This window comes from Lepus europaeus, chromosome 23, assembly GCF_033115175.1.
Source record: "Lepus europaeus isolate LE1 chromosome 23, mLepTim1.pri, whole genome shotgun sequence".
Taxonomy (NCBI): Eukaryota; Metazoa; Chordata; class Mammalia; order Lagomorpha; family Leporidae; genus Lepus; species Lepus europaeus.
Genome location: NC_084849.1, coordinates 24780391 through 24806110, shown reverse-complemented (window position 1 = coordinate 24806110; position 25720 = coordinate 24780391). Strand labels below are relative to the sequence as shown.

At 44.4% G+C, this 25720-nt stretch overlaps 1 protein-coding gene across 5 annotated transcripts in view; it reads right to left on the bottom strand.

Annotated features, from left to right (window-relative positions):
- Window positions 1-25720, bottom strand: part of DEPDC5 (DEP domain containing 5, GATOR1 subcomplex subunit) — a 148640-nt gene that overhangs the window by 96715 nt on the left and 26205 nt on the right. For all 5 annotated transcript variants that reach the window (XM_062182725.1, XM_062182726.1, XM_062182728.1 and 2 more), the window contains exons 9-20: window positions 25265-25343; window positions 24327-24388; window positions 19723-19792; window positions 19324-19396; window positions 11714-11817; window positions 10292-10366; window positions 8596-8730; window positions 7226-7287; window positions 7031-7104; window positions 5369-5438; window positions 4021-4057; window positions 2765-2885 (exon numbers count right to left, since the gene is read on the bottom strand). In XM_062182725.1, coding sequence (XP_062038709.1) covers window positions 2765-2885; window positions 4021-4057; window positions 5369-5438; window positions 7031-7104; window positions 7226-7287; window positions 8596-8730; window positions 10292-10366; window positions 11714-11817; window positions 19324-19396; window positions 19723-19792; window positions 24327-24388; window positions 25265-25343 — 962 coding nt within the window. The remainder of the gene's footprint in view (window positions 1-2764; window positions 2886-4020; window positions 4058-5368; window positions 5439-7030; window positions 7105-7225; window positions 7288-8595; window positions 8731-10291; window positions 10367-11713; window positions 11818-19323; window positions 19397-19722; window positions 19793-24326; window positions 24389-25264; window positions 25344-25720) is intronic.

The window sequence follows — 25720 nt, the reverse complement described above, 5'->3', positions numbered from 1 at the left end:
TTGGCCCAGCTCCAACCATTGTGGCCATTTGAGAAGTGAACTAGTAGATGGAAGATCTCTCTCTCCTTCTCTCCGTAATCCTGCCTTTCAAATAAATAAATAAATCTTAAAAAAAGAAGGAAGGAAGGAAGGAAGGAAGGAAGGAAGGAAGGAAGGAAGGAAAGAAGGAAGGAAGGGAAGAAGGGGAAGAGGAAGGGGAGGGGAAGGGGAGGAGAATGGAAAGGGGGAGGGGAAAGGGGAGGGAAGGGGAGGGGGGTGGTGAATGACAGCCCTGAAACAGCCAGAATCGTGGGATCACAGCTGTCCAGAAATGATCACTCCAGCATGATCCCTCCCAATCTCACTAAATCAACCCCACATCACTAAAAATGAGGGAGCAATGCAATGCAATGCAACAGAAAGGACACACTGAGAAGTCTTGCCGGTCTCCCTCCTACTACAATTGAATCTAAATCTAATCAGGCATCCAGAGATAATGGCTAGTTTACAGGAAGTGCATAGAATAGCGGAAGAGTTTTTTTTTTATTAATTAATTATTTAAATTTTTGACAGGCAGAGTTAGACAGTGAGAGAGAGAGACAGAGAGAAAGGTCTTCCTTTCCATTGGTTCACTCCCCAAATGGCCGCTATGGCCGGTGCGCTGCGCCGATCTGTAGCCAGGAGCCAGGTGCTTCCTCCTGGTCTCCCATGTGGGTGCAGGGCCCAAGCACTTGGGCCATCCTCCACTGCCTTCCCAGGTAACAGCAGAGAGTTGGACTGGAAGAGGAGCAACCGGGACAGAATCCGGCGCCCCAGCCGGGACTAGAACCCGGGGTGCCAGCGCCACAGGTGGAGGATTAGCCTAGTGAGCCACGGCGCCGGCCTGCTGAAGAGTTAAATGTTACAAGGAAACAATCCGCTAAATGAAGAAAGCAAGACATTCTTCTGTCACCAACAAAAAAGCCATCACAACCAAATGCCACATGTGGATCTTGCTTAGATCTCAGTTCAAACAAACCCACTGCGGTGGAGAGCCAGCCGTGCCCTAAAGAACTCTCGACCCCGAAGCTCAAAGCAACAGGGTTTATAAAGGCAAAAACCATGAGAAAGGGAGGCGGAATACGTGGTTACTTGGGTCAAGCTGACCGAAGGCCTATGCGAAAATGATATCAATTACAATCTTGACAATAGACAAATTACAATCTTAATATTAACCCAGGTGCAGCCTCTCTGTTTTAAGCTTGAGCAATCATGCTAGGGAGTTTCTCTGCTCTGCCAAGCGGGATGCAGTCTCTGTTACTGTAGGAGTACGGCTATTGTCTGAGTTTTTAGGTCACAGTTTCAGACCAGAGTCTCGTGGTGGGGGGTGCTTTATCAAGATGGAGTCTAGGGTGCTCTAAAATGGAGTCCCTACTGTCAAGGTTATTTCAAAGCAGTTAGTGTTAATTTTATTCCTAGCAATTATGCATGGTAATGTTTTTTAAAAATTATTTTTTGTCTAAGAAGTATACTGAGGTATGTTCAGGCAAAGAAAAAAAAACCACAATGGTTGGGATTTGTTTTAAAATAATCCAGGCAAAATTAAAATTTGGGAGAGATAACGATGAGACAAGCCTGGCAGGCCATCATTGTAGCACAGCGGGTTAAGCCTCCGCCTGCAGCGCCAGCATCCCATATGGGATATTATGCCAATTAGAGTCCTGGCTGCACCACTTCTGATCCAGCCCCTTGCTAATGTGCCTGGGAAAGCAGCAGAGGATGGCCCAAGTGTTTGGGCCCCTGTACTCATATGGAGGCCTGGAAGAAGTCCTGGTTCCTGGCTATCTGGGCGGATGAACCAGTGGATGGAAGATCTCTCTCCCTGTAACTCTTTCAAATAAATAAATAAATCTTAAAAAAAAACAAGAAAAACAAAATAGAAACAAGCCTAGCAACATGAAGAGAGCTGTTCACGATACAAGTCTCTCCATATGAGCATGTTGAACATTTCTTTAGTTTAAAAAGAATATATATACTCCTATTAAAACATAAAACTGCCCAAGGAGAAAAAGCTCTAGAAGCAGCAGGAAGAAGGATCAAAAGCACAGAGAGGCAAAATTCTAGAATGAGACAGAAAGTCTTCCAATCGGCTGCCTCTGGCATCAGGGCTCTTTTTCTTCCTGGAAAGATTTTAAGCCAGAATTTAAACAGAGTCTGAAAATGGATCCCAAGTGCTGACGACATGCTCACTACTTCAACAGTAAATGTCTGAGCACTGGTATATGCTCAGCCATGGGCGAGGGACAGAGCACCGAGGAAGACACGGTTTGTGCCTCACGGAGTATGCACCCTGGGTCGCAGAAAGCCAGGTCTCGTCATCTGCTTTGATTAGACACAGGAAAACCAAGGATGGGGCTGGCGCTGTGGTGCAGCAGGCTAAGCTGCCACCTGCGGTGCCAGAATCCCAGAGCACCAGGGCTAGTCCTGGCTACTCCACTTCCAGTCCAGCTTCCTGTTAGTGCACCTGGGGAGGCAGCAGAGGTTGGCCCAAGTGCTTGGGTTCCTGCCACGCACATGGGAAACCAGAATGGGCTTCCTGGCTCTTGGCTTTGGCCTGGCACCAACCTGGCCACGGTCGCCATTTGGGGAATGAATTAGTGGATGAAACATCTCTTTATCACTTTGCCTTTCAAACAAGTAAGTCCAAAAAGAAAGGAAGGAAGGAAAGAAACTAATCAAGAATCTTGGACGTCAGGTTTCCCTGCATGGTTTTTGCATGCACCCCCAAGAGAATCGTGAGGCAAACCTGCAGGTGGCGAGGCGCTGAGCCCGGGACGGGCCAGGCAGCCTGAACACTTGCGCATCGTAGGCATCGTAATCCACTTGGATGGGAAGGGCGTTCTCAGATTCTTTTGGAGTTCCGAGAGCTGAAACACACAGGGAACACAAATTGCCATCTGAATCCATTTTATACAGATGCCTCTGGAGGGCCTTCACCAAAAATTTGCAAGCCCAGGTGATCTTCCTCTCCCCTGAACAAGTGGAACAGTCGCCCATCCATCAGACTGTTGAGATGAAATAATTTATGTATCAAAGTGATCTAGAAACAGTGTAGCAGTAAATAAAGGCCAGGTATTCACAGCATTTCATTCTTTGTGGTACCTTCTAGAAAATATCATTTTAATACAGTGAATAGTTTGAAGCTTCCCATCCATGGGGACTGGTGTTCTGGTGCAGTGGATAAAGCTGCCATCTGCAATGCCAACACGCCATATGGATGCCAGTTCATGTCCCAACTGTTCTGCTTCTGATCTAGCTCCCTGCTAATGGCTTGGGAAAAGCAGTGGAAGATAGTCCAAGAGCCTGGGCCCCTGAACCTAAATGGAGGACCCAAATGAATCTCCTGGCTTCGGCCTGGCCCAGCCCTAGCCATTGCAGCCATTTGGGGAGTGAACCAGAGGCTGGAAGATGTCTCTCTCTGTCTCTCCCTCTCTCTGTAACTCTTTCAAATAAATAAATAAGTCTTTCAAAAATTTTAAAAATATGTAAATAAAACTTTCTATCTGATCACTATAATTGATCTATGGGGAAAATGCAGATTTTCTCATCATCTATTTTTTTTTTTAAGATTTATTTATTTACTTGAAAGTCAGAGTTACACAGAGAGAGAAAGAGAGGCAGAGAGAGAGAGAGAGAGAGAGAGAGAGTTCTTCCATCCACTGGTTCACTCCCCAGATGGCCGCAATGGCTGAGCTGCGCTGATTTGAAGCCAGGAGCCAGGAGCTTCTTCCGGGTCTCTCACGCGGGTGCAGGGGCCCAAGGAATTGGACCATCTTCTACTGCTTTCCCAGGCCATAGCAGAGAGCTGGATGGGAAGTGGAGCAGCTGGGACTCGAACCGGCGCCCATATGGGATGCCAGTACTGCAGGTGGCGGCTTTACCAGCTATGCCACTGTGCTGGCCCTGGCTGAAAACTTTTTATGTGGCTTCACCTAACCCTGTTACCACGGGTTAGCTGACTCTTTCTAAAAGTGCTGAAAGAAGATCTCAAAAAATACTCACATGTATCACGGCCATTTTTTGCTTTCTCGGAGGCAGACTGTAAAATTAAATAGATGATTAGTTATTACCTCTGTGAGAACAGAACTTATTTTAAGGCACAGTTACGTACACAGCTGCTCCCCTGGACACAGACCCTGTGTTAACCCTCCCTGTAACCAACAGAAAGCCACAAGCTAACAGCTGACACCTAGCTACCATGATGCCAGGCCCTGCTGGTCCTCTACTTCCCATCGCACATCCTGTTTACTATCAAGCCTCCATTTGGTGGGGACATGGACCCCACTTGACAGGCAAGCATATTCAGTTCTACAGCAAAATAAGAGCCTTGCAAAAGTCACACAGTTAACAGGCAACAGAGCCAAAACCCAAGCCCAAATCATTAGACTCCTGCTGCATCCATGGTTATGTTTGTTCTACCATGGCTGGGTCCCACCTGATTGAATGACCATACAAGGCACCTCTCTGTAGGTGTAGACCTGACCAGAGCCAAACAGGCCACAGAGCACCTACTTTGCTAAAATGGAGTGTGGGTGGGGAGCTGCTAGAGTCATCATTTCTGTCATTTTCTTAATGATTCCTTTCAGGACCCTTAGATCTCCCATAACAATGCTCATTCTTGCTTCTTTTGCTCCATTTTGCTGAGAATGGTGGTGGTGAAGTCATAAAAACCTCAGAAGGCTGCGACATATGTTGCCTGTCATCGTCCTCACTGCTATATGAGCAACTTCAGGGTCTCAATAAACCAGTCACATCACAATAAAACAAAATCTTTGTCATCTTTCTGTGAAACGCATTTCCTGAGGCTGGCATTGTGGCATAGCAGGTAAAGCTGCAGCCTGTAATGCCACCCACCCTATATGGGTGCAGGTTCGAGTCCTGACTGTTCCACTTCTGGGGCAGCTCCTTGCTAATGTGCCTGGGAAAGCAGTGGAAGATGACCCAAGAGCTTGGGCCCCTGCACCAACATGGCAGACCTGGAAGAAGTTCCTGGCTTTGGTCTGGCCCTGCCTTGACCACTGTGGCCATTTGGGGAGTAAACCAGTGGATGGAGGATCTCTCTTTCTCTGTTTCTCCCTCTCTCTCTGTAACTCTGCCTTTCAAATAAATAAATCTTTAAAAATTTTTTAAAAATATAGTGCCTGCAGTCTGAAGTTTGTCTTGTTACTACTTATCAAATGTATACAATTATAAAGTTCCGAGACAAATTTTATAAGCCCTGTTAATGACAGGGTAGGGAGTAGGGGAGAACTGGGGACAGTGAGCAGGGAGGGGAGGTACTTCAGGACCAGCACATCAACGTCGCTGTGTAACAGAGTCTCTCAAGGCACTGCTGCTTGGGGAAACCTACCTTCTTTCCTGCCAGCTTTATTCGTGGGGTGAAACTGTTGCAGAAGAGCTGGCTTTTGGAGGTGTAGAAACTGTAAAGGCAACGGGGTCATTAATGTAACCTCTTTCATTATAAACCTCAAGAGACAGTTGAAACACCGGGTATAGATCGACTCCCTCCATTGTAACTGACTTCGCTTTGGACTTGGGCACAGTATTTTAAGATGCCACAGAGGATGCCTGCATCCTGTTTCAGAGAGCCTGGGCTCAAGTCCCAGGTCCACTTTTAACTCCAGTTACCTGCTATTGCAGGTAATGGTTCAAGTACTTGGGTGCCCAGCATCCCTGTGGGACATCTGGATGAAGCTCCTGGATCCTGGCCTTGGCCTAGCTCAGCCCCAGCTGTTGTGGGCATTTGGGGAGTGAGCCAACAGATGGGAGATCTGTCTGTCTGTTTCACTGCCTTTCAAATACAATAATAATAAAAATAATTTTAGGGGCCAGGGTTGTAGTATATATAGCAGGTAAAGCTGCTACCTACGATGTCAGCAGCCCATATGGGCACCGGTTTGAGTGCCAGCTGCTCCACTTCTGATCCAGCTCCCTGCTAATGTTCCTGGGAAAGCAGCAGAGGATGGCTCAAATACTTGGGCCCTTGTACCCATGTGAGGGGCCCCGAAGCAGCTTCTGGCTCCTAGCTTTGGACTGGCCTATCTCTGGCCTTTGTGGCCATTTGGGGACTGAACCAGGAGATGGAAGATTTCTCTATCTCTGTCTCTCCCTCTTTCTCTGTCTTTAAAATAAATAAATCTTTATAAAATAATAATAATTTTTTAAAAATTATGTATTTAACTGCTGTTCTTTTCTTTCCCTTAATCCATTTCATGTACTCGTGCTAATTCCTAACCGGGTGAGAATCTCTTTATGGTTGGGATTAAATCTATCTACCCCATGATACTTTTCCACCTTGATAACCTGTCCTGATGCTGGGCCAAAGGAAGGTCCTTATCACTCAATAACTAATCAATCTAGGCATCTCACATGGGTGACAGAGGCCCAATTACTTTAAAACTATCACTTCCTGCCTCTAGGTGTGTGTATTAGCAGGAAGTCGGTACTCCTACGTCAGATGTGAGCACCTTGAGCAACCTCTTAACCACTGTGTCAAATGCCCACCCCACATGCTCTACATGCAGGGGAATCTTAGGCAAGTATTACAACTTTGATTTCCACATTTTCCTTACCAAAGATTTAGTGTTATAATCAAAACTTAACAGATTCATTTTAAAAATTTTTTTAAAGATTTATTTTATTTACTTGAAAGACAGAGTGACAGAGAAAAAAAGAGAGAGAGAGAGAGATCTTCCATCCACTGGTTCACTTCACAAATGGCCGTCATGGTTAGGCTGGGCCAGGAATTCCATCCTGGACTCCCACATGGGTTGCAGGGGCCCAAGTACTTGGGCCATTTTCTGCTGCTTTTCCTGGAGCATTATCGGGGAACTGGAACAGACGCAGAGTAGCCGGGACTTGATCTAGCACTCACATGGGATGCCAGAGTTGCAGGTGGCAGCTTACCCTGCTGCACTACAATGGCTGCCCCCAGAACTTAACAGACTTAAAGAGAAAATACCAAGAAAGCTATTTGAAACCCTCATCTACTATGACTCAAGCTCACACCCACCTGTGGTTTATCCAGTGAGGAATATTATAGTCATCGCCCAGACGAGAATCGCGAGGAGTGCTCCGATTGTGCAGCTGCAAGGAAACACAGCCAATGAACAGATCAGCTGATAAACAAGTAAGGTATGGGACTACTCCAACTCCTTTGTTTTCAAGTATACACAAACTGGCCTTTAGCAAGCAAATCCCAAATTACCTTGAACAATGGGACAGCATGTAATGGTTGCTCTCCCATGCACACCAAGTCCACGCCAATTCCTAAAAAAAGAAAAGACAAAACGAGCTGGAGGTGGGGTGGAGGGTGCAGGACAGTAAAGTGTTCCAGACTACTAATGATGCAATGAGGCAAAGTGATGAACCACCCTGTAATTTATAGCCTTATCAGCATGGCTCACACAGCAAAGAAGTAGATGTATTTTTATTTCCTCTCTGCTGAGCCCCATCATACTCCTGTGAAGCAAGAGGTCAAGTATCAAGTGTCTGCCACCCATGGGGGAGACCTGGCCTGAGTTCTGGGTTCCTGGCTTCAACCTGGCTCAGCCTCCACTGCTGTTATTCAGTGCTTGACAATTAGCCTTTGGCTGCCCTGAAGGTTGTGACTTGCAAAAAAATAAGAAGGGAATAAAAGAAAAAAAAAAAAAAAAAGACAACCAAGCCTCCTTTACTTAAATGTCAAGGCCAGGAAGTAAAAAGAACTTTATAATCTCAGCAAAAACTAAAACGATCCACATCACTTCACAGAGCTTCTTTATTGCACAATCAGGATTTACCTTCCCATAAATTGTGAGACATAAATTGAACTGGGAAGCGTGAGACAGAGTTGGGGACGCATGGCTCATCATGGCGGGGGGACCAGGCTGGATGATCTGATGGTGCTTCCCAAGGTGTGCTGATGGCACACTGGTCCCTAAAACAACACCCCCAAGTAAAGAGCCAAATATGCTTGCAAATTCAAAGGACCGATTCACCCTCTGGGGTCGGCGCTGTGGCGTAGCGGGTAAAGCCGCCGCCTGCAGTGCTGTCGTCCCATTTGGGTGCTGGTTCAAGCCCTGGCTATTCCACTTCCGATCCAGCTCTCTGCTGTGGCCTGGGGAAGCAGTGGGAGATGGCCCAAGTCTTTGGGCCCCTGCATCCACTTGGGAAGCCTGGAGGAAGCTCCTGGCTCTTGGCTTTACATCGGCGCAGCTCCGGCCACTGTGGCCAACTGGGGAGTGAACCAGTGGATGGAAGACCTCTCTCTCTCTCTCTCTGTCTCTCCTTCTCTCTGTGTAACTCTGCCTTTCAAATAAATAAATAAATCTTTTAAAAATAAATAAATAAAAACTCTGACAAAGACCTGCAAACATGGGATCTGCTTAACTGTGGCATGACCGAGTATTTCCCAAAGCTGTCTTTCCATGGAACTCTTTATGTCTTTTTAACGCTTGCTGACATCCCCAGATCTTATAACAGGCAGAGCGCCTCCCTTGTGGAATTCCTCTCATTCTAAGCATCGGTAAAAGCCCAGAGTTTCAAGGGAAAGTCAGGCTATGAACTTGAGACTGGGCACAAACGAGGGGGTGTTACCGTTATCTATCATCCGCTGTTTGGTCAGGATCATGAGTAGGCGGTCCACTTCAAAGACACCCACCCCGGGCGTGATCACCACGGACATCTGCCCAGTTCGGTCGAAGTTGCGGTTGATGTAGTGCTTGTCAAACACTTGAAACGAAACAAAAAAAATGCCCTGGTGATGATGACATCATGGCTTTCAGAAACCAGCCTCCAGTGAGCATCTCTGTACTTGCGCAGGTTTTGTCTGTGGTTGTACCATCCGAATTCTAGTTAAAGTGCACATGTGTCTTTCCTCTTCCACTTAAGAACTGCGTAGAAGCAGTGGCATAGCGGGTAAAGCTGCCACCTGCAGTGCTAGCATCCCATATGGGTGCCAGTTTGAGTCCTGGCTGTTCCACTTCCCATCTAGCTCTCTGCTGTGGCCTGGGAAAGCAATAGAAGATGGCTTAAGTCTTTGGGCCCCTGCACCTGTGTGGGAAACCTAGAGGAAGCTCCTGGCTCCTGGCTTCGGATCAGTGCAGTTCTGGCCATTGCAACCATCTGGGGAGTGAATCAGCAGATGGAAGACCTCTCTATCTCTCTGTCTTTGTCTCTCTGTAACTCTTTCAAACAAATAAATAAATCTTTAAAAAAAAAAGAACTGTGTGAACACAGGACCAAGTTACTGTCACTTTGGTTGATCCTCCCCACTGACGCCACAAATGCTCAAATTTCATGCTGCTAATTGAAACCATCCATAAACAAAGCTTGTGTTGAAATATATTTAAAAATATTAATTTTCAACACTATTTAAGAGAGTGGACTGGAATCGGGATGGCTTGATGAAAAGTTGGCAGGTTCATTTTTTATTTCTGGCCTCTGCTATTTTTACTATGGAAAATCAATGATAATCAAATAAGACCCAAAAAAGTTAGTAATGAATCTCATGCTCTCACATTCCCCAGCAGCTGGGAACAGACATGTGGGAAGATGATAAGCACAATGCTTTGACCACGCATCATCACTTCCACCACTGGCCGGTGCCAGGACACTGAACCAGAGCTGGGCAACCAGACAGACTTTTCTCTACTAGAAATGTGGGATTCTGAACAGAGAGTAGAGACACTGAATGTAGTTCTAGAAGTTTCTGCTGCTACAGTTCCCACAGCTACCAAGGTCCCCATCTTCAACAAAGACATTCAGGCTGCCCTATGTATCCTTAGAGTAAATTTCCCTTTTTTTGTATAAACCAACCCAGTAGGTTTCTGTTATCTGCAAACCACCACATCTCCCAGCTAATACATAAAAGCAGGGAAGAAACCACATTGATGACAATAACTCCTCTTAGGACAGGATTGGAGATATATATTTTTACTTGAATTCTAGGAATATGCATTACTTTTGCAGTTTACCAAAAAAAAAAAAAAGTGGATTTTAAAATTACCTAAAAGCAGTTGAGGAATGGGGTGAAAAATAATAACACAGTCTGTAGTTAAACAAAGAGTTCAAGAGAAAGTCTCTCCAAGAAGCAGAGGAGAACACCAAGTTAACTTCCCACGAAAAGACCCAAGAGCTAAAATGTTGGTCATTAAAACCATCCAGTCACAAGCTATTGCTTCGGGGCCAGGCACCATCAACACAGACTGGTTTGGGGGACGATAGGTAAAGAGAAGTTCACAGCCACATGTGAGCAAGATGCTGGCTCACTGTAGCTGGTGGTGTCACTCACCATTGAATGACAGGTTGATGGCCTCTAGGTAGTTTCCTTGGGCTGAGGTAGAATTGTCTCCTGGAGGAAAGCCCTCTGAAACAAAAGATACAGGAGATGGGAAAACATGTCATGAAAGAGGAACACTTAAAAAAATACTGATTGGGGCCGGCACTGTGGAACAGCAGGTTAAAACCCCAGCCTGTGGTACTGGCATCCCTTATGGGCGCCGGTTCAAGTCCTGCCTGCTCCACTTGTGATCCAGCTCTCTGCTATGGCCTGGGAAAGCAATAGAAGATGGCCCAAGTCCTTGGGCCCCTGCACACATATGAGAGACCCGGAAAAAGCTCCTGGCTTCAGATCAGCTCAGCTCTGGCCGTTGCAGCCATTTGGGGAGTGAACCAGCAGATGGAAGTCCCCTCTCTCTCTGGCTCTACCTCTCTGTAACTTTTTCATATAAATAAAATAAATCTTTCAAAAAAACTACTGATAAGTAGGCAATGTCTGGCTCCACAGGGCCCTCCACTCTGCTGTGGCTAGGATGTCGCTTGTCCCCCCAAGGATCCATGTGTTAGAAGACTGGTCCCAGAGCGGTCATATTAAGAGGCAGTGAAGCCCAGTACAAGGGTTTATTGTCCTCAGAAGGCACGGATGTCATTTTTATAGGACCCGGGTTAACTCTCAGGAGAGGACTGTTATAAAGGCAAATCTGGCCCCTTCCATTCTCTCAGCCATCCTGTCTCACCAGGGGAGCACTCCCTATCCAGTGCACTGTGGCGTAATGTCAGGCAACCACGGGGCCCTCACTGAGCTGGTGCCAGGATATTTGGATCTTCAGACTTCAGAGCTGTGAGCCTGGGCCTGGGGTTGTGGAACAGTGGTTAGGACACCACTTGCGATGTTCTCATATCAGAGTGCTTCAGTTCTAGTCCCTGCTTTCCTTCCCATCCAGCTTCCAAATAATGTGCACCCTGGGAGGCAGAAAATGATGGCTCAGGTACTTGGGTCCTCAGCACAGACACAGGGGACCCACATGGAGTTCTGGCTCCTGGATTTGGCCTGGCCTCGCCTTGGAGGTTGTGGGCCTTTGGGGAATGAACTAGCAGATGGCAGATATCTCTCTCTCTTTCCCCTTCTCTCTCTCCTTTCAAATAAATAAATTTAAAATACTAAATCTTCCAGATAAATAAGCTTATTTTCTTTATGAAGTACCCAGTCTCAGGTATTTTGTTCTCAGGATGGAAAACAAACTAAAATACACATAAACACACACACAGAGTATTAAGGACCTTACTGAACTTGCTAGATATGGATCCAACAGGAACTAGAAACCCAACAGAGCAAAATCTCTCCAAGGCAAACAAGTGTGACCCTGTTGTCTTCCTCCAGCCTCCGATCCATACCTGCTCCCCTCCCACACCTTCTGTTACACAGATGCAGTACCTGCCTGTTCCAGTCGCACCAACACTGGATACTGGATGAAGAGCTTTTTAATGGTCACAAGGAGGGAGGTCCACTCTTCTCTTCTCTCATTCTGCACCACTACTCTGAAAGGGGTAACATAAAATGGACATGAAACAGCTGTGACATTCAGGACTTCAAGGCCCTTGCAAGGTTGCAAGGGAAGAAGATGGGATTCCAAGAGTTAGGAGAACTTGCCATAAATAGTAAGTCATGAAGTCAAATGCATTTAGCCAACATTAACAAGCAAAAGTCATTGCATTAATAGTCCTGTAAATTTTAAACAAAACATAGGAAAACATTTAAAAATTGCATTGACATTATGTTAATGCCCAGTATGGAGCACGGATATGAACAGTCTCACATATTGTTGAGGGCATACAAGTTCTATGTCCCTGAATTAAAATTAGGTGGCATGTATTAAAAAAAAAAAAAAAAAAAAAAAAAAAAAAAAAAAAAACACTTAAAAAAGAAGAACATCTCTGTATATGTACTACAAATACAATAAACATGCCCAGGTTGGGAGGCGGAGCTTAGGGAAAGTGGAAATGGATGGGTGGGAATTTAATACAGTATATACCCTCTGTACCTTTAAAAAACCATGTGACTGTTCCCCCTACACACACACACACACACACATTTTAAATTTTAAAAGAAAATGTTTGGGCCAGCATTGTAGCATAGCAAGTTAAGCCACCTCCTGTAGTGTCAGCATCCCATGTAAGCGCCACCTGGCCACTCCACTTCCAATCCAGCTTCCTGCTAATGTGCCTGGGAAAGCAGTGGAGGATGGCCCAAGTGCTTGGACCCCTGTGCCCGCATGGGAGACCCAGAACAAGCTCCTGGCTCCTGGCTTCAGATCAGCCCAGCCCCGGCTGCTTAGGCCATTTGGGGAGTGAACCACAGGATGGAAGACCTCTCTGTCTCTCCCTCTCTGTGACTCTCCCTTTCAAATAAATAAAATACATCTTTAAAAAAGGGGGGGGGGGCAGCACTGTGGTGTAGCGAGTAAAGTAACCGCCTGCAGTGCTGGCATCCCATATGGGCCCCATTTTGAGTCCTGGCTGCTCCTCTTCCAATCCAGGTCTCTACTATGGCCTGAGAAAGCAGTAGAAGATGGCCCAAGTCCTTGGGCCCCCACACCCACAAGGGAGACCCAGAAGCAGTTCCTGGCTCCTGGCTTCAGATCGGCAGAGCCCCAGCTATTGTGGCCAAATGTGGAGTGAACCAGCAGATGGAAGATCTCTCTCTCTCTCTCTCTCTCTCTGCCTTTCCTTCTCTCCCTTGTAACTCTTTCAAGTAAATAAATAAACCTTTGAAAAAAAATTTCCCTTAATCTAATAATTTCAATTCTAAGAAGTCATCCTAAAGAAACTGAGACATATAACTATGTATTTTTCAATGGCATAGATCATTTTAAAAATTAGAAAAAAATTAGTATTTAACAATAAAGAATTAAATTATAACAAAGTTTGACAATATTATATAGCCATCAAAAATAATGTGATCAATTTTGGTAATTATTAAATATGGATAACAGATTTATGAAAGTTAGGAATTCTATTATTTCTACCTAAGTATATTTGATTTTATTAAAAGAAAAAGACATCATGCCAATTTTAAGTTGCGCTAAACAGAAAAAGATTAGTTATCTTATATTACATTTTAAGTGATTCCCTGGGGTGGGCATTTGGCAGAGTGGCTTCAGCTGTTACTTGGGACACCTGTATTCCACATCAAAGTGCCTGATTCGATTCCCAGCACCTCTGCTTCTAATTCAACTTCCAAATAATGTAAATCCTGGGAGACAGCAGGTGATGGCTCAAGTACTTGGGTCCCTGCCACCTACATGGGAAACCCAGATGGAGTTCTGGGCTCCTGCCTGCAGCCTGGCCCAGCGCTAGCTGTTGTGGGCATTTGGGAAGTGAACCAGTAGAGGGAAGATATCTCCCTCTCTCTCCCTCTTTCTCTCTCTCTCTGGGCATTTGGGAAGTGAACCAGTAGAGGGAAGATATCTCCCTCTCTCTCCCTCTTTCTCTCTCTCTCTGGGCATTTGGGAAGTGAACCAGTAGAGGGAAGATATCTCCCTCTCTCTCCCTCTTTCTCTCTCTCTCTCTCTCTCTCCGGGCATTTGGGAAGTGAACCAGTAGAGGGAAGATATCTCCCTCTCTCTCCCTCTTTCTCTCTCTGGGCATTTGGGAAGTGAACCAGTAGAGGGAAGATATCTCCCTCTCTCTCTCTCTCTCTCTCTCTCTCTCTCTCTGGGCATTTGGGAAGTGAACCAGTAGAGGGAAGATATCTCCCTCTCTCTCCCTCTTTCTCTTTCTCTCTCTCTCTCTTTCTCTAGGCATTTGGGAAGTGAACCAGTAGAGGGAAGATATCTCTCTCTCTCCCTCTCTTTCTCTCTCTCTCTCTACTTTTCAAATAAAATGAAAATAAATAAATTAAAAGTATTTCACTTTGGGGCCAGTGCTGTGACGCAGCGTGTTAAAGCCCTGGCCTGAAGTGCCAGCATCTCATATGGGCGCTGGTTCGAGTCCTGGATGCTCCTCTTCTGATCTGGCTCTGCTATGGCCTGGGAAAGCAGCAGAAGATGGCCCAAGTCCTTGGGCCCCTGCACCCACATGGGAGACCCGGAAGAAGCTCCTGGCTCCTGGCTTTGGATCGGTGCAGCTCTGACCGTTGCAGCCATCTGGGGAGTGAACCAGGGGATGGAAGACCTCTCTCTCTGCCTCTCCTCTCTCTCTGTAACTCTTTCAAATAAACAAAATAAATCTTTTTTTTTAAAAAAAAGTATTTCACTTTGGACTGCAAAGTTAAAGTAACAGCAAGATTCAAAGCAAAAAAATAAAAAAAAAAAAAGATGAAAAAGTAAGCTAAGGAGAGGATCTTGCCAGGAATGGCATTTTTAAAAAAAAAAAAGATATATTTATTCATTTGGAAAGCAGAATTTCAGAGAGACAGAGAGAGATCTTCCCTCCACTGATTCACTCCCCTAATAGCCGCAACAGCCAACGGTGGGCCAGACTGAAGCCAGGAACTTCTTCCAGGTCTCCCCACTTGGGTGCAGGGGTCCAAATGCTTGGACCAATTTCCACTGCTTTCCCAAGCACAGAGCTGGAAGCTGGATAGGAAGTGGAGTAGCTGGGACTCAAACTGGTGTCCACAGGGGATGCTGGCATTACAGGCAGTGGCTTAACCCACTGTGCCACAATGCTGACCCCAGGGATGGCATTTTAATGACATGGGAAAACAGCAATATACTAATAATATATTGTCATAATACTATATAAATCTACATTCATATTTCACACGTTCACGCGTTATACAATCATTTTTACATATTCATAATTACACTGAGGTGAATTCACACTCATTATGTACAGATGTTTTCATGCACTGTCAAGTCAAAAGAGCTCTCAGGGTTCAAAGAATCCACTGAGCTAGTGTGCAGAATTTATCTGCATGGGGGTGAGTGGTGCCGTCAAGGGAAGAGGTGGCCCTTCACTTTCAAGATGTTCTCAAATGGACAGGGGACACAAAGGATGACCACCAAATAACTGAAAGAATAATCAGTCCTGAAGAATGCAACAGTCAAAAGCACAGGATCGGGTGTAGACTGCTTGCATCCAGTCCAGTGGCCTCAGCGTATCTTAGGTAAATTCTGTGTCCAAGTGTTTCTGCCTGTGAAACGGGACGGCAGCCACGGTTTCACAGTGCTACTGTGATGCTACATGAACCAAGCTATGGAAAGTCCACGGGGTAGTACCTGGCACGTGCTAAGTCCTGAATAAGCAGAAACTATGACCATTTTGTTATCAACTCAACAGGACAGCGGAGCTACTATTATTGTTCTCCTTTTTGCTATTCTATATCACTCAAAGCTTCTACATTGAACATGCATTATGTTTCAAATGATATAAAGCGATAATCTGATATGTGATGAAGGTAAAGCAAATGTAAACAAATGTTAGTATATGGGTGTTCACAGTACAATTCCCTCTACCTTCCGATGTTTAATTTTTTTTTTCATAATAAAGTACTGTAAAACAGAAAGAAGCACAAAAGATTATCTAAGCTGGGGCTGGTGCTGTGGCTTAGCAGGTGAAGCCACCACCTGCAGTGCAAACATCCCATAAGGACGCCGGATCGAGTCCCAGCTGCTCTGCTTTGGATCCAGGTCCCTGCTAATGCTCCTGGGAAGGCAGCAGCAGATGCATCAGGTACTTGAGCTCCTGAACCTGAGTGGGAGACCCAAAGGAAGCTCCTGGTTTCTGACTGGCGCAGCTCTGACCATTTGCGGCCATTTGGTGAGTGGAGGATGGAGGCTCTCTCTCTCTTCCTCTCTCTCTGGAATTCTGCCTTTCAAATGAATAAACTAAGACTTAAAAAAAGAAAGGATTATCTAAGCTAAAAGCAATGCATGATTCTAGAAAGAACACTGGATCTGGCATAAGGGAAAGTATGACAGTTGCCAAAATTTGAGTATGAGCTCTAGGTTAGGTAATAATATTTATAGCAATGTTAATTAAATGTCCTGAATATCACAATATTTTGGTTATGTAAGAGAATGTCATTATCTGGGTCTCCCACGTGGGTGTCAGTTTAATCTGCTACGCCACAGCACTGGCCCCAAAACTTATTCTATAACTTCTGTCACTCATTGGTACTCATCTATAATCACCATTTTAAAATCCCCTCCTCCAAAAATTACAGTATAAAAAATTATTTTGGGTGAATGCTACTACAAAGTTGAAAAAGGAAAAAAAAATTTTTCTTTTTTTATGCTGGCTAGGGCTTTAGGAAGGAGATAGCTACAAAGAAATACATTTAAAGCCCCAAGAGGAGATTGGCATTTGAGATATAAATGAAATCCAAATTCAACTGTTACTGAAAAACAGATATTATCTCCAAGTCCAGGGTAAGAGAGGCAATTAATTAGAGGTTTTTCCCTCTTAGTTACAGAAGCAAACAGTCTGAGAAAGCAAGGCTGAACCATTAGAGGTATTCCAAAAGGCTTTACCAAGTACCAGGGCATGTCCAAAAAGCACATGCAAATTGGAATTGAAAGGTTTTTTGATTAAAAAATTTTTGAACTCTATGCACATTTTTCATTGTACATACTTCCTCTAGAACTATCAAGACTCTGTGTACAGATTAAAAAAAAAAAAAAGCTTTGTGGCCAGCGCCATGGCTCACTAGGCTAATCCTCCACCTGCGGTGCCAGCACCCCAGGTTCTAGTCCCGGTTGGGGTGCCGGATTCTGTCCCGGTTGCTCCTCTTCCAGGCCAGCTCTCTGCTGTGGCCCGGGAGTGCAGTAAAGGATGGCCCAAGTGCTTGGGCCCTGCACTCACATGGGAGACCAGGAGAAGCACCTGGCTCTTGGCTTTGGATCGGCGCGGTGCACTGGCCGCAGCGGACCGGCCGCAGCAGCCATTGGGGGGGTGAACCAACAGAAAAGGAAGACTTTTCTCTCTGTCTCTCTCTCTCACTGTCCATTCTGCCTATCAAAAAAAAAAAGCTTTGCATAAAAATATTTATTATTTAACTCCATTTTGTGTGAACTTTCTGAATTTCCCTAGTATAGTCAGAGGTAATGAAATGTGCGCATTACCTAAAGGACTGTTTTTCATAAACATGACATCTTTGGGGGCCAGCGGGTTAAGCCACCCAATGTGACACTGGCATCCCATATGGGTGCTGGTTCCAGTCCTGGCTGCTCTAATTCCAATCCACTTCCCTGATAATGCACCTTGGAAAGCAGCAGAAGATGGCCCAAGTTCTTGGGCCCCTGTACCCACATGAGAGACCCAGAAGAAGTTCCTGGTTCCTGATTTCAGCCTGGCCCAGCCCTGGCCAGTGTGGACATTTAGGGAATGAACCAGCAGATAGAAGACCTCTCTCTCCCTTGTCTCTCCATTCTCTCTATAAGTATGCCTTTCAAATAAATAAATAAATCTAAAAAAAACTTTATAACTTAGATAATAATAAAACAATCAATCTAATACTTTCTCAAAAGCAAATGGCTTTTTTTTTTAAGATTTATTTATTTTATTTGAAAGGAGAAATGATAGAAAGGAAAAGAGAAAGACATTTTCCATCTGTTGGTTCACTCCCCAAATGGCCACAAGGGTCTAGGCTGGTCCAGGCCCAAGCCAAGAGCCTGGAGCTCTATCAGGGACTCCCACGTGCGTGGCAGGGGCCCATATTACTTAGGTCCTCCTAAATTAGGTTCTCCCAGGTGCATTAACAGGGAGCTGGATTGGAAGTGCAATAGGCAAGACTGGAACCAGAGCTCTGACATGGGATGCCAGTGTTGCAGGAATGACTTAACTCTCCGTGGCACAACACCAGCTGACCAAACAGCTTTCTAATGTCCATTTTAATGTCTACGCTATCCTCCAACTGAAGTGCCAATAACGATGCAATGAATTTTGCCACACATCTAAGAACTTAAAATGCCAAAGTCCTGAAGTCTGTGCAATTAAGAAACCCCATCAAATTGCATCTAGTGCATTTCCATCATCTCCCCAACTGTTCCCTATTTCATTGGCACCATTGAGAAACTGGACTGTGTACTCTCTGTCTCTCTGAGTTAAAACAAAGAAAAGCAGATCAAACATAAGGTATTCTGAGGACAATTAAGAGAATCTGCACATATATTAGACAATGAATAAAATTATAGAATCATACTTAATTTCATCAAATGTGATGAGATTGTGGTTGTATATGAAAATTATTATTTTTAGTTTGTATAGGAATGTTATATCTATAATTTAAAAATAAAATTTACCCATAAGGGGCCAGCACCGTGGCTCACTTGGTTAATCCTCTGCCTGTGGCGCCGGCATCCCATATGGGCACTGGTTCTAGTCCCGATTGCTCCTCTTTCAGTCCAGTTCTCTGCTGTGGGCCGGGAGGGCAGTGGAGGATGGCCCAAGTGCTTGGGCCCCTGCACCCGCATGGGAGACCAGGAAGAAGCACATGGCTCCTTGGCTTCGGATCAGTGCCGCGCTGGCCATAGCGGCCATTTGGGGAGTGAACCAACAGAAGGAAGACCTTTCTCTCTGTCTCTCTCTCACTGTCTATAACTCTACCTGTCAAATAAATTTAAAAAAAATTTAGCCATAAAAATGATGTAAATAAGGCAAAATAACAATAAATACAGGTGTTGAGTATACGAGTTCATTGTATTATTTATTCACACTTCCCTTGTGCATGTTCAAACTCTTCACAATAAAAAGCTTAGGAGGTCTAAATGAAATGTGGCATCTTAGATTGGATCCTAGATACAAAAAAAAGCATATAAGTAGAAAAATTGATGGAATCTGAAAACAGTCTGAATTTAGCTAACAGCAATGTCCCAATGCTAATCTCCTAATTTTGACAAAATGTAACCTGGTTATGAAACGTTAACATCAGAGCAAACCCAATAAAGGATATATGGGAACTCTCTGTATTATCTTCTCAACTTCTCTATAAACTAAAATTATTCCGAAATGAAAAGTATAACTTTTCTTTCAGTTAGGAAAGAAGCAATCAATAAATAATCAATAATCAAATAATCAATCGTAGTGAAGCAACTAACATACTTGTAAAAGTCTTCATAGAATCGCCCCTTGTGGTCCTGTCTAATTGAGGCTCGGTTTACTTCAGGAAATTCATCTGAAATAGACAAAATGAAGTAGGTGGATTAGACTGAAAAGACAAATTCACAGTTTTTGTGGCTTGCTCTAGTTCAAGATCCCCTAGTTCAAGATTTGCATCACACACACACACACACACACACACAGAGATAATTGTGTATCTATTAAGTTGGTTTAGGATGAATCTCGCATCCACTAATGGACCGTGCTATTCCGTTGTACCTGATCTCCTAACGGAAAAGGTGGGAAAGAGGAAACAAAGGGAAAGAAGATGAAAAGGAATGGTCTGGGTTAGGGATAAGGGACGCATACCAGAAAGCAATGGTGGGAGAAAGGGTTACTCACCAGTAGATTTTGCATCATAGAAAGTTCTAGAAAACAGGACCACCGTCACTTCATGACTACAATTCTTCTCCTAGGCATGAGTAGAGAAAAAGAGGGCTCAAGTTGACATCCTGTACTTCATTCACTCTGATCCAGCGTCCACGTATCCGTTCTAGGAGGCTCAGGGGCAGTGCAGGGCATAGGATAACTCCACGTAACTGGGGCAGGCACAGTGTGCACACAGAGCATTTATACTGTGTTAGGGACTGTGAGTAATTCAGAAGTGACTCAAAGTGCACACGGTACATACAAATATTATACCATCTTATGTAAGCAATGTGAGCACCTGCAGATCTGGGGATCCATAAGGCATCCTGGAACCAATCCCCTGTGGATAACTGAGGATGGCTATATGCCCAGGTGTGGAGTTGCTAGGTCATATGGTAATTCTTTTAAAAAAAATTTTTTTTTTTAAATTTTGAGAAGTAGAAAGAAAGTGAAAGACAGACAGAGAAACTTCCATCAACTGCTTAGCTCTCCAAACACCTGCAATAGCTGGGGCTGCGGCCAGGTCAAAGCCAGAACCCGGATGGGATCCAGGTCTCCTGTGTGGGTGGCAGGGACCCAATTACTTGAGCCGTCATCACTGCCTCCCAAGGTCGTTAACAGGAAGCCGGAGTCGGAGGTGGAGCCAGGACCTGAACCCAGGTGCTCCATACAGACTGCAGGCATCTCCACTGCTATACCCAATGCCTTCCCCATGGTTCTGTTTAACACAGTGTTAACATGTTTAACGTGGTTCTGTTTAACACAGTGTTAACATGTTTAACGTGGTTCTGTTTAACACGGTGTTAACATGTTTAACGTGGTTCTGTTTAACACGGTGTTAACATGTTTAACGTGGTTCTGTTTAACACGGTGTTAACATGTTTAACGTGGTTCTGTTTAACACGGTGTTAACATGTTTAACGTGGTTCTGTTTAACACAGTGTTAACATGTTTAACGTGGTTCTGTTTAACACGGCGTTAACATGTTTAACGTGGTTCTGTTTAGCACGGCGTTAACATGTTTAACGTGGTTCTGTTTAACAGTGTTAACATGTTTAACGTGGTTCTGTTTAACACAGTGTTAACATGTTTAACGTGGTTCTGTTTAGCACTGTGTTAACATGTTTAACGTGGTTCTGTTTAGCACTGCGTTAACATGTTTAACGTGGTTCTGTTTAACACGGTGTTAACATGTTTAACGTGGTTCTGTTTAGCACTGCGTTAACATGTTTAACGTGGTTCTGTTTAGCACTGCGTTAACATGTTTAACGTGGTTCTGTTTAGCATGGTGTTAACATGTTTAACGTGGTTCTGTTTAACACGGCGTTAACATGTTTAACGTGGTTCTGTTTAACACGGCGTTAACATGTTTAACGTGGTTCTGTTTAGCACGGCGTTAACATGTTTAACGTGGTTCTGTTTAGCACGGCGTTAACATGTTTAACGTGGTTCTGTTTAACACTGTGTTAACATGTTTAACGTGGTTCTGTTTAACACGGCGTTAACATGTTTAACGTGGTTCTGTTTAGCGCAGCGTTAACATGTTTAACGTGGTTCTGTTTAGCACGGCGTTAACATGTTTAACGTGGTTCTGTTTAACACTGCGTTAACATGTTTAACGTGGTTCTGTTTAACACGGCGTTAACATGTTTAACGTGGTTCTGTTTAACACTGCGTTAACATGTTTAACGTGGTTCTGTTTAGCACGGCGTTAACATGTTTAACGTGGTTCTGTTTAACACGGCGTTAACATGTTTAACGTGGTTCTGTTTAACACGGCGTTAACATGTTTAACGTGGTTCTGTTTAACACGGCGTTAACATGTTTAACGTGGTTCTGTTTAACACGGCGTTAACATGTTTAACGTGGTTCTGTTTAACACGGCGTTAACATGTTTAACGTGGTTCTGTTTAACACTGCGTTAACATGTTTAACGTGGTTCTGTTTAACACTGCGTTAACATGTTTAACGTGGCTCTGTTTAACACAGCGTTAACATGTTTAACGTGGTTCTGTTTAGCACTGCGTTAACATGTTTAACATGGTTGTTTCCCACAGTGACTACACCATTTTACGCTCCCAAGAACAACAGACGTGGCCTTCAATTTCTTGGCCTCTTCTACGACATTTGTTGTATTCTGATTTTTTAGAAATTCTTATTTTGGGCCGGCGCCATGGCTCAACAGGCTAATCCTCCACCTAGCGGCACCGGCACACCAGGTTCTAGTCCCAGCTGGGGTGCCAGATTCTGTCCCGGTTGCCCCTCTTCCAGGCCAGCTCTCTGCTATGGCCCGGGAGTGCAGTGGAGGATGGCCCAAGTGCTTGGGCCCTGCACCCCATGGGAGACCAGGAGAAGCACCTGGCTCCTGGCTTCGGATCACTGTCCACTCTGCCTGTAAAAATAAATATAAATAAAAATAAAAATAAAAAATTCTTATTTTGGGGGTATTCTTCTATATGTGAACTGAGATTTCATTGTGGTGTCAGCTGGCATTCCCCTAGTGACTCAGGAACCCGAGCACCTTCTCAGGTACCTGCTGGCTAGGTGCACCTCTTCTCAGTCCTCTGCCCATGTGTTAAGAGTATCTATCTGTTTGTTACTGAGTTGTAAATGCCTCTCTTAGTTTTTGGATACTAGACTTAACAGATAGGTAATGTGCGAACACCCCCTTGCATTCGCTGGGTTCTATTTTCACTTTGATAGTGTCCTTTGGTGAAGTTCAACGATCAATCTTTTCTTTGGTCCTTGTGCTTTTGGTGTCTTATAAAGAAACTATTGCCAAATCCAAGGTCATGAAGATTACCTTTTAATTTTCTTTTAGAATTTCATAGTTTTAGCTCTTATAGTTGCATCTGGGCTCCATTTTGGCCCATTTCTGAAAATGAAATGAGGTAAGGGTCCAAGTTCATTCTTTTGTATGTGGGTATGCAGTTATCCCAGGCCATTACTTGAAGACACCATTTTTGGCCCCACTGAGCAGACTTGACACAGACCACAGGGGCTGGCACTGCGGCATAGTGGGTAAAGCTCCCGCCTGCAGTACTGGCATCCCACATGGGAGCCGGTTCAAGTCCTAACTGCTACACTTCCAATCCAGCTCTTTGCTGTGGCCTGGGAGAGCAATAAAAGATGGCCCAAGTCCTTGGGCCCCTGTACCCACATGGGAGACCTGGAGGAAGCTCCTGGCTCCTGGCTTCAGATAAGCACAGCTCTGGCCATTATAGCCAATTGGGGAGTGGGCCAGCAAATGGAAGACCTCTCTCTAACTCTCAGCCTCTCCTTCTCTCTGTGTGTAACTCTAACTTTCAAATAAGTAAATCCTTAAAAGAAAAAAAAAATCAACTGGCCACAGACGTACAGGCTGATTGCTAGACTTTCATTTCAATTTTAGTGTATGTGCTGGCAAAGCAAGCACCTGGACTTCCATTTCAATTCGACTGATCTATTTATAAGCCCTGATGCCAATATCATGCTGTGTTGATGACTGCAATACCGCTTTGCAAGAGGCTTTTTAAAACCTTATTTTTCTTTTATTTTCATCTACTTTATGGGCAGACACACAAACACAGAGAGAGAGAGAGAGAAAGAAAGAGAGAGAGAAAGAGAGAGAGATTCCATCTGCTGGTTCACTCCCCAAATACCCACAACAGCCAGGGCTGGGCCCAGCTGAAGTCAGGAGTCCAGAACTCCATCCGGGTCTCTCATGTGGGAGGGACTCACATACATGAGCCATCATCCACTGCTTCCCAGGGGCATTAGCACCAGAGCCGGGTAGGAAGCAGAAACACAAGCGGAGTAGACAGGACCTGAGCAGGCACTTCCATGTGGGCTGCACTGCACCATAATGCCTGCCCCAGGATGCCTCTTTGTCTTACGCTGGCCTAATTGCTCTGCTTAGCACTTATAATACAATGGTGAATAACTCTCCCGTTCTTATTCCTGATGCGAGAAGGTTTTAAGTCTGTCACTACTGAGTGAGTATATTAGCTGAGCATTTTTCACCAAAAAAAAAAAATTTTTTGTTATCAGGCAAAGGTGACTACAGTAATTTAAATCTGAAGTCTGGGTTTTAAGATAGCTTAGTTCAAGGCAGCTTAATAGAAATAATGCATTTAAAACAATCTGCAGGAGCTGGCACTGTGGCATAGCAGGTAAAGCCGCCGACTGCAGTGCTGGCATCCCATATAGGCGCCGGTTCTAGTCCCGGCTGTTCCACTTCCGACCTAACTCTCTGCTGTGGCCTGGAAAAGCAGTGGAAGATGGCCCAAGTCCTTGGGCCCCTGCACCCATGTGGGAGACCTGGAAGAAGCTCCTGGCTTCGGATTGGCGCAGCTTTGGCTGTTTCGGTCATCTGGGGAGTTAACCAGCGGATGGAAGACCTCTCTCTCCCTCTCTCTTTGGGGAGTGAACCAGCAGATAGAAGACCTCTCTCTCCCTCCCCCCGCCCCGCCTCTCCTTCTCTCTCTCTGTAACTCTGACTTTCAAACAAATAAATAAATCTTTAAAAAATAAATAAAATAAAACAATCTGCACTGAGTAATGTTTATGCAACAAAACTTAGTACATAAGAAACCTACCTTCCACTTGGTAAACAGATCAGCAAGGAAACCATTCACAGCTTTCTCAAAATACAGATCCCCTGAAAAGAAACAATGAGGAGTGAGTAAGGACAATCTCTGTGTCTTGTTTCCAATTTCTTCTCTAAGTAAATAACTGGAATGGGACAAAAGAGAAGGTGGGTTCTGCCGTAAAAAAAAAAACAAACAACTCACAAAAGCCAGATGTATAGAGTGATTCATCCCAAACCTTCTCATCAAAACCAATTTAGTATCTGCCTCCCTCTAACAGGCCATGGCTTCAAGGGAAAGTCTAAGTTTGAAAACAGCCTTGGTGATTACAGACTGTAGCAGTATCTCCAGAATCAGAGAACAAGCTAACCTCCAAAGATCCTTATACTGAAGGTCTGTTACAGACGACTTGGCAGGCCCCAGACACTCCCCAGTTATCATCTGCAATTCCTGCTGTTCTGAGTGACCTTGTGGACTCATACAAACATTAATTCTTAGTTTTGCTAGACACAAATTTGGATCATATTGCACCACGAGGCTGGTCGTGTTGGACACAGTGTCTGTATCTCATAGCAGCCTACTGCTCTCCGCTCGGTATGTCACAACTCTAATGATATGAAACAAACCCGCCTGCTTCTGTGAGTGATAGGAAGAGAAATAAAAGACACCAAAGAACTTATAACTTTTCATCCTGTAATTCAAAATCTGAGAATTCAGTTATTTTTATGAATACTTTACTGTACTTCATAGAATGCATGTGCTTTCTACCTCTTGTCTGTATGTGGTAGAGACGGACACACATGCATACACGTATATGGATTTATCTATTTTAGCATTAGGATACATCTTTACAGAATGTCAGGAGCTTACTGTAAAATGATACCAACTTGGGGGAAACCAGAAAATTCTCCCTAGTAGCAGTTACAATCAGCACTTAGGAACAGTACCATAAATATCAAAATCCCACATTTCACAGCTCATCTGAATAAATATGTAAACCATAGCTGACGTAGAACGGAACACCACCTAGAATAGACAAAAAAACATAATTTCAGTAGAAAGTGATGATAAATATTTTCAGTTCTGCAAGATGACAAAGTCCTGGTGACCTATTTCACAGCACTGTAAATAAACTTAACTCCATTGAACTGTACACTTAAAACTGGTTAAGATGGTAAATTTTACAATGCATTTTTAAACGACAATTCCAAAAACAAACAAACAAAATGCTGATGGAGGAATTCCCTTAATTGTGCTGTGGGACTTCTAAAAAGTAAGCTTCACCCACACATTCCTTCTTTCATTTCAACCATTACTGAGCTCTTACTCTGAGCCTTGCCTCACAGGCAGTAAGGACACCTCGTCTCCACCCTCTAGGAGCCCATAATACAGGATACAGACAT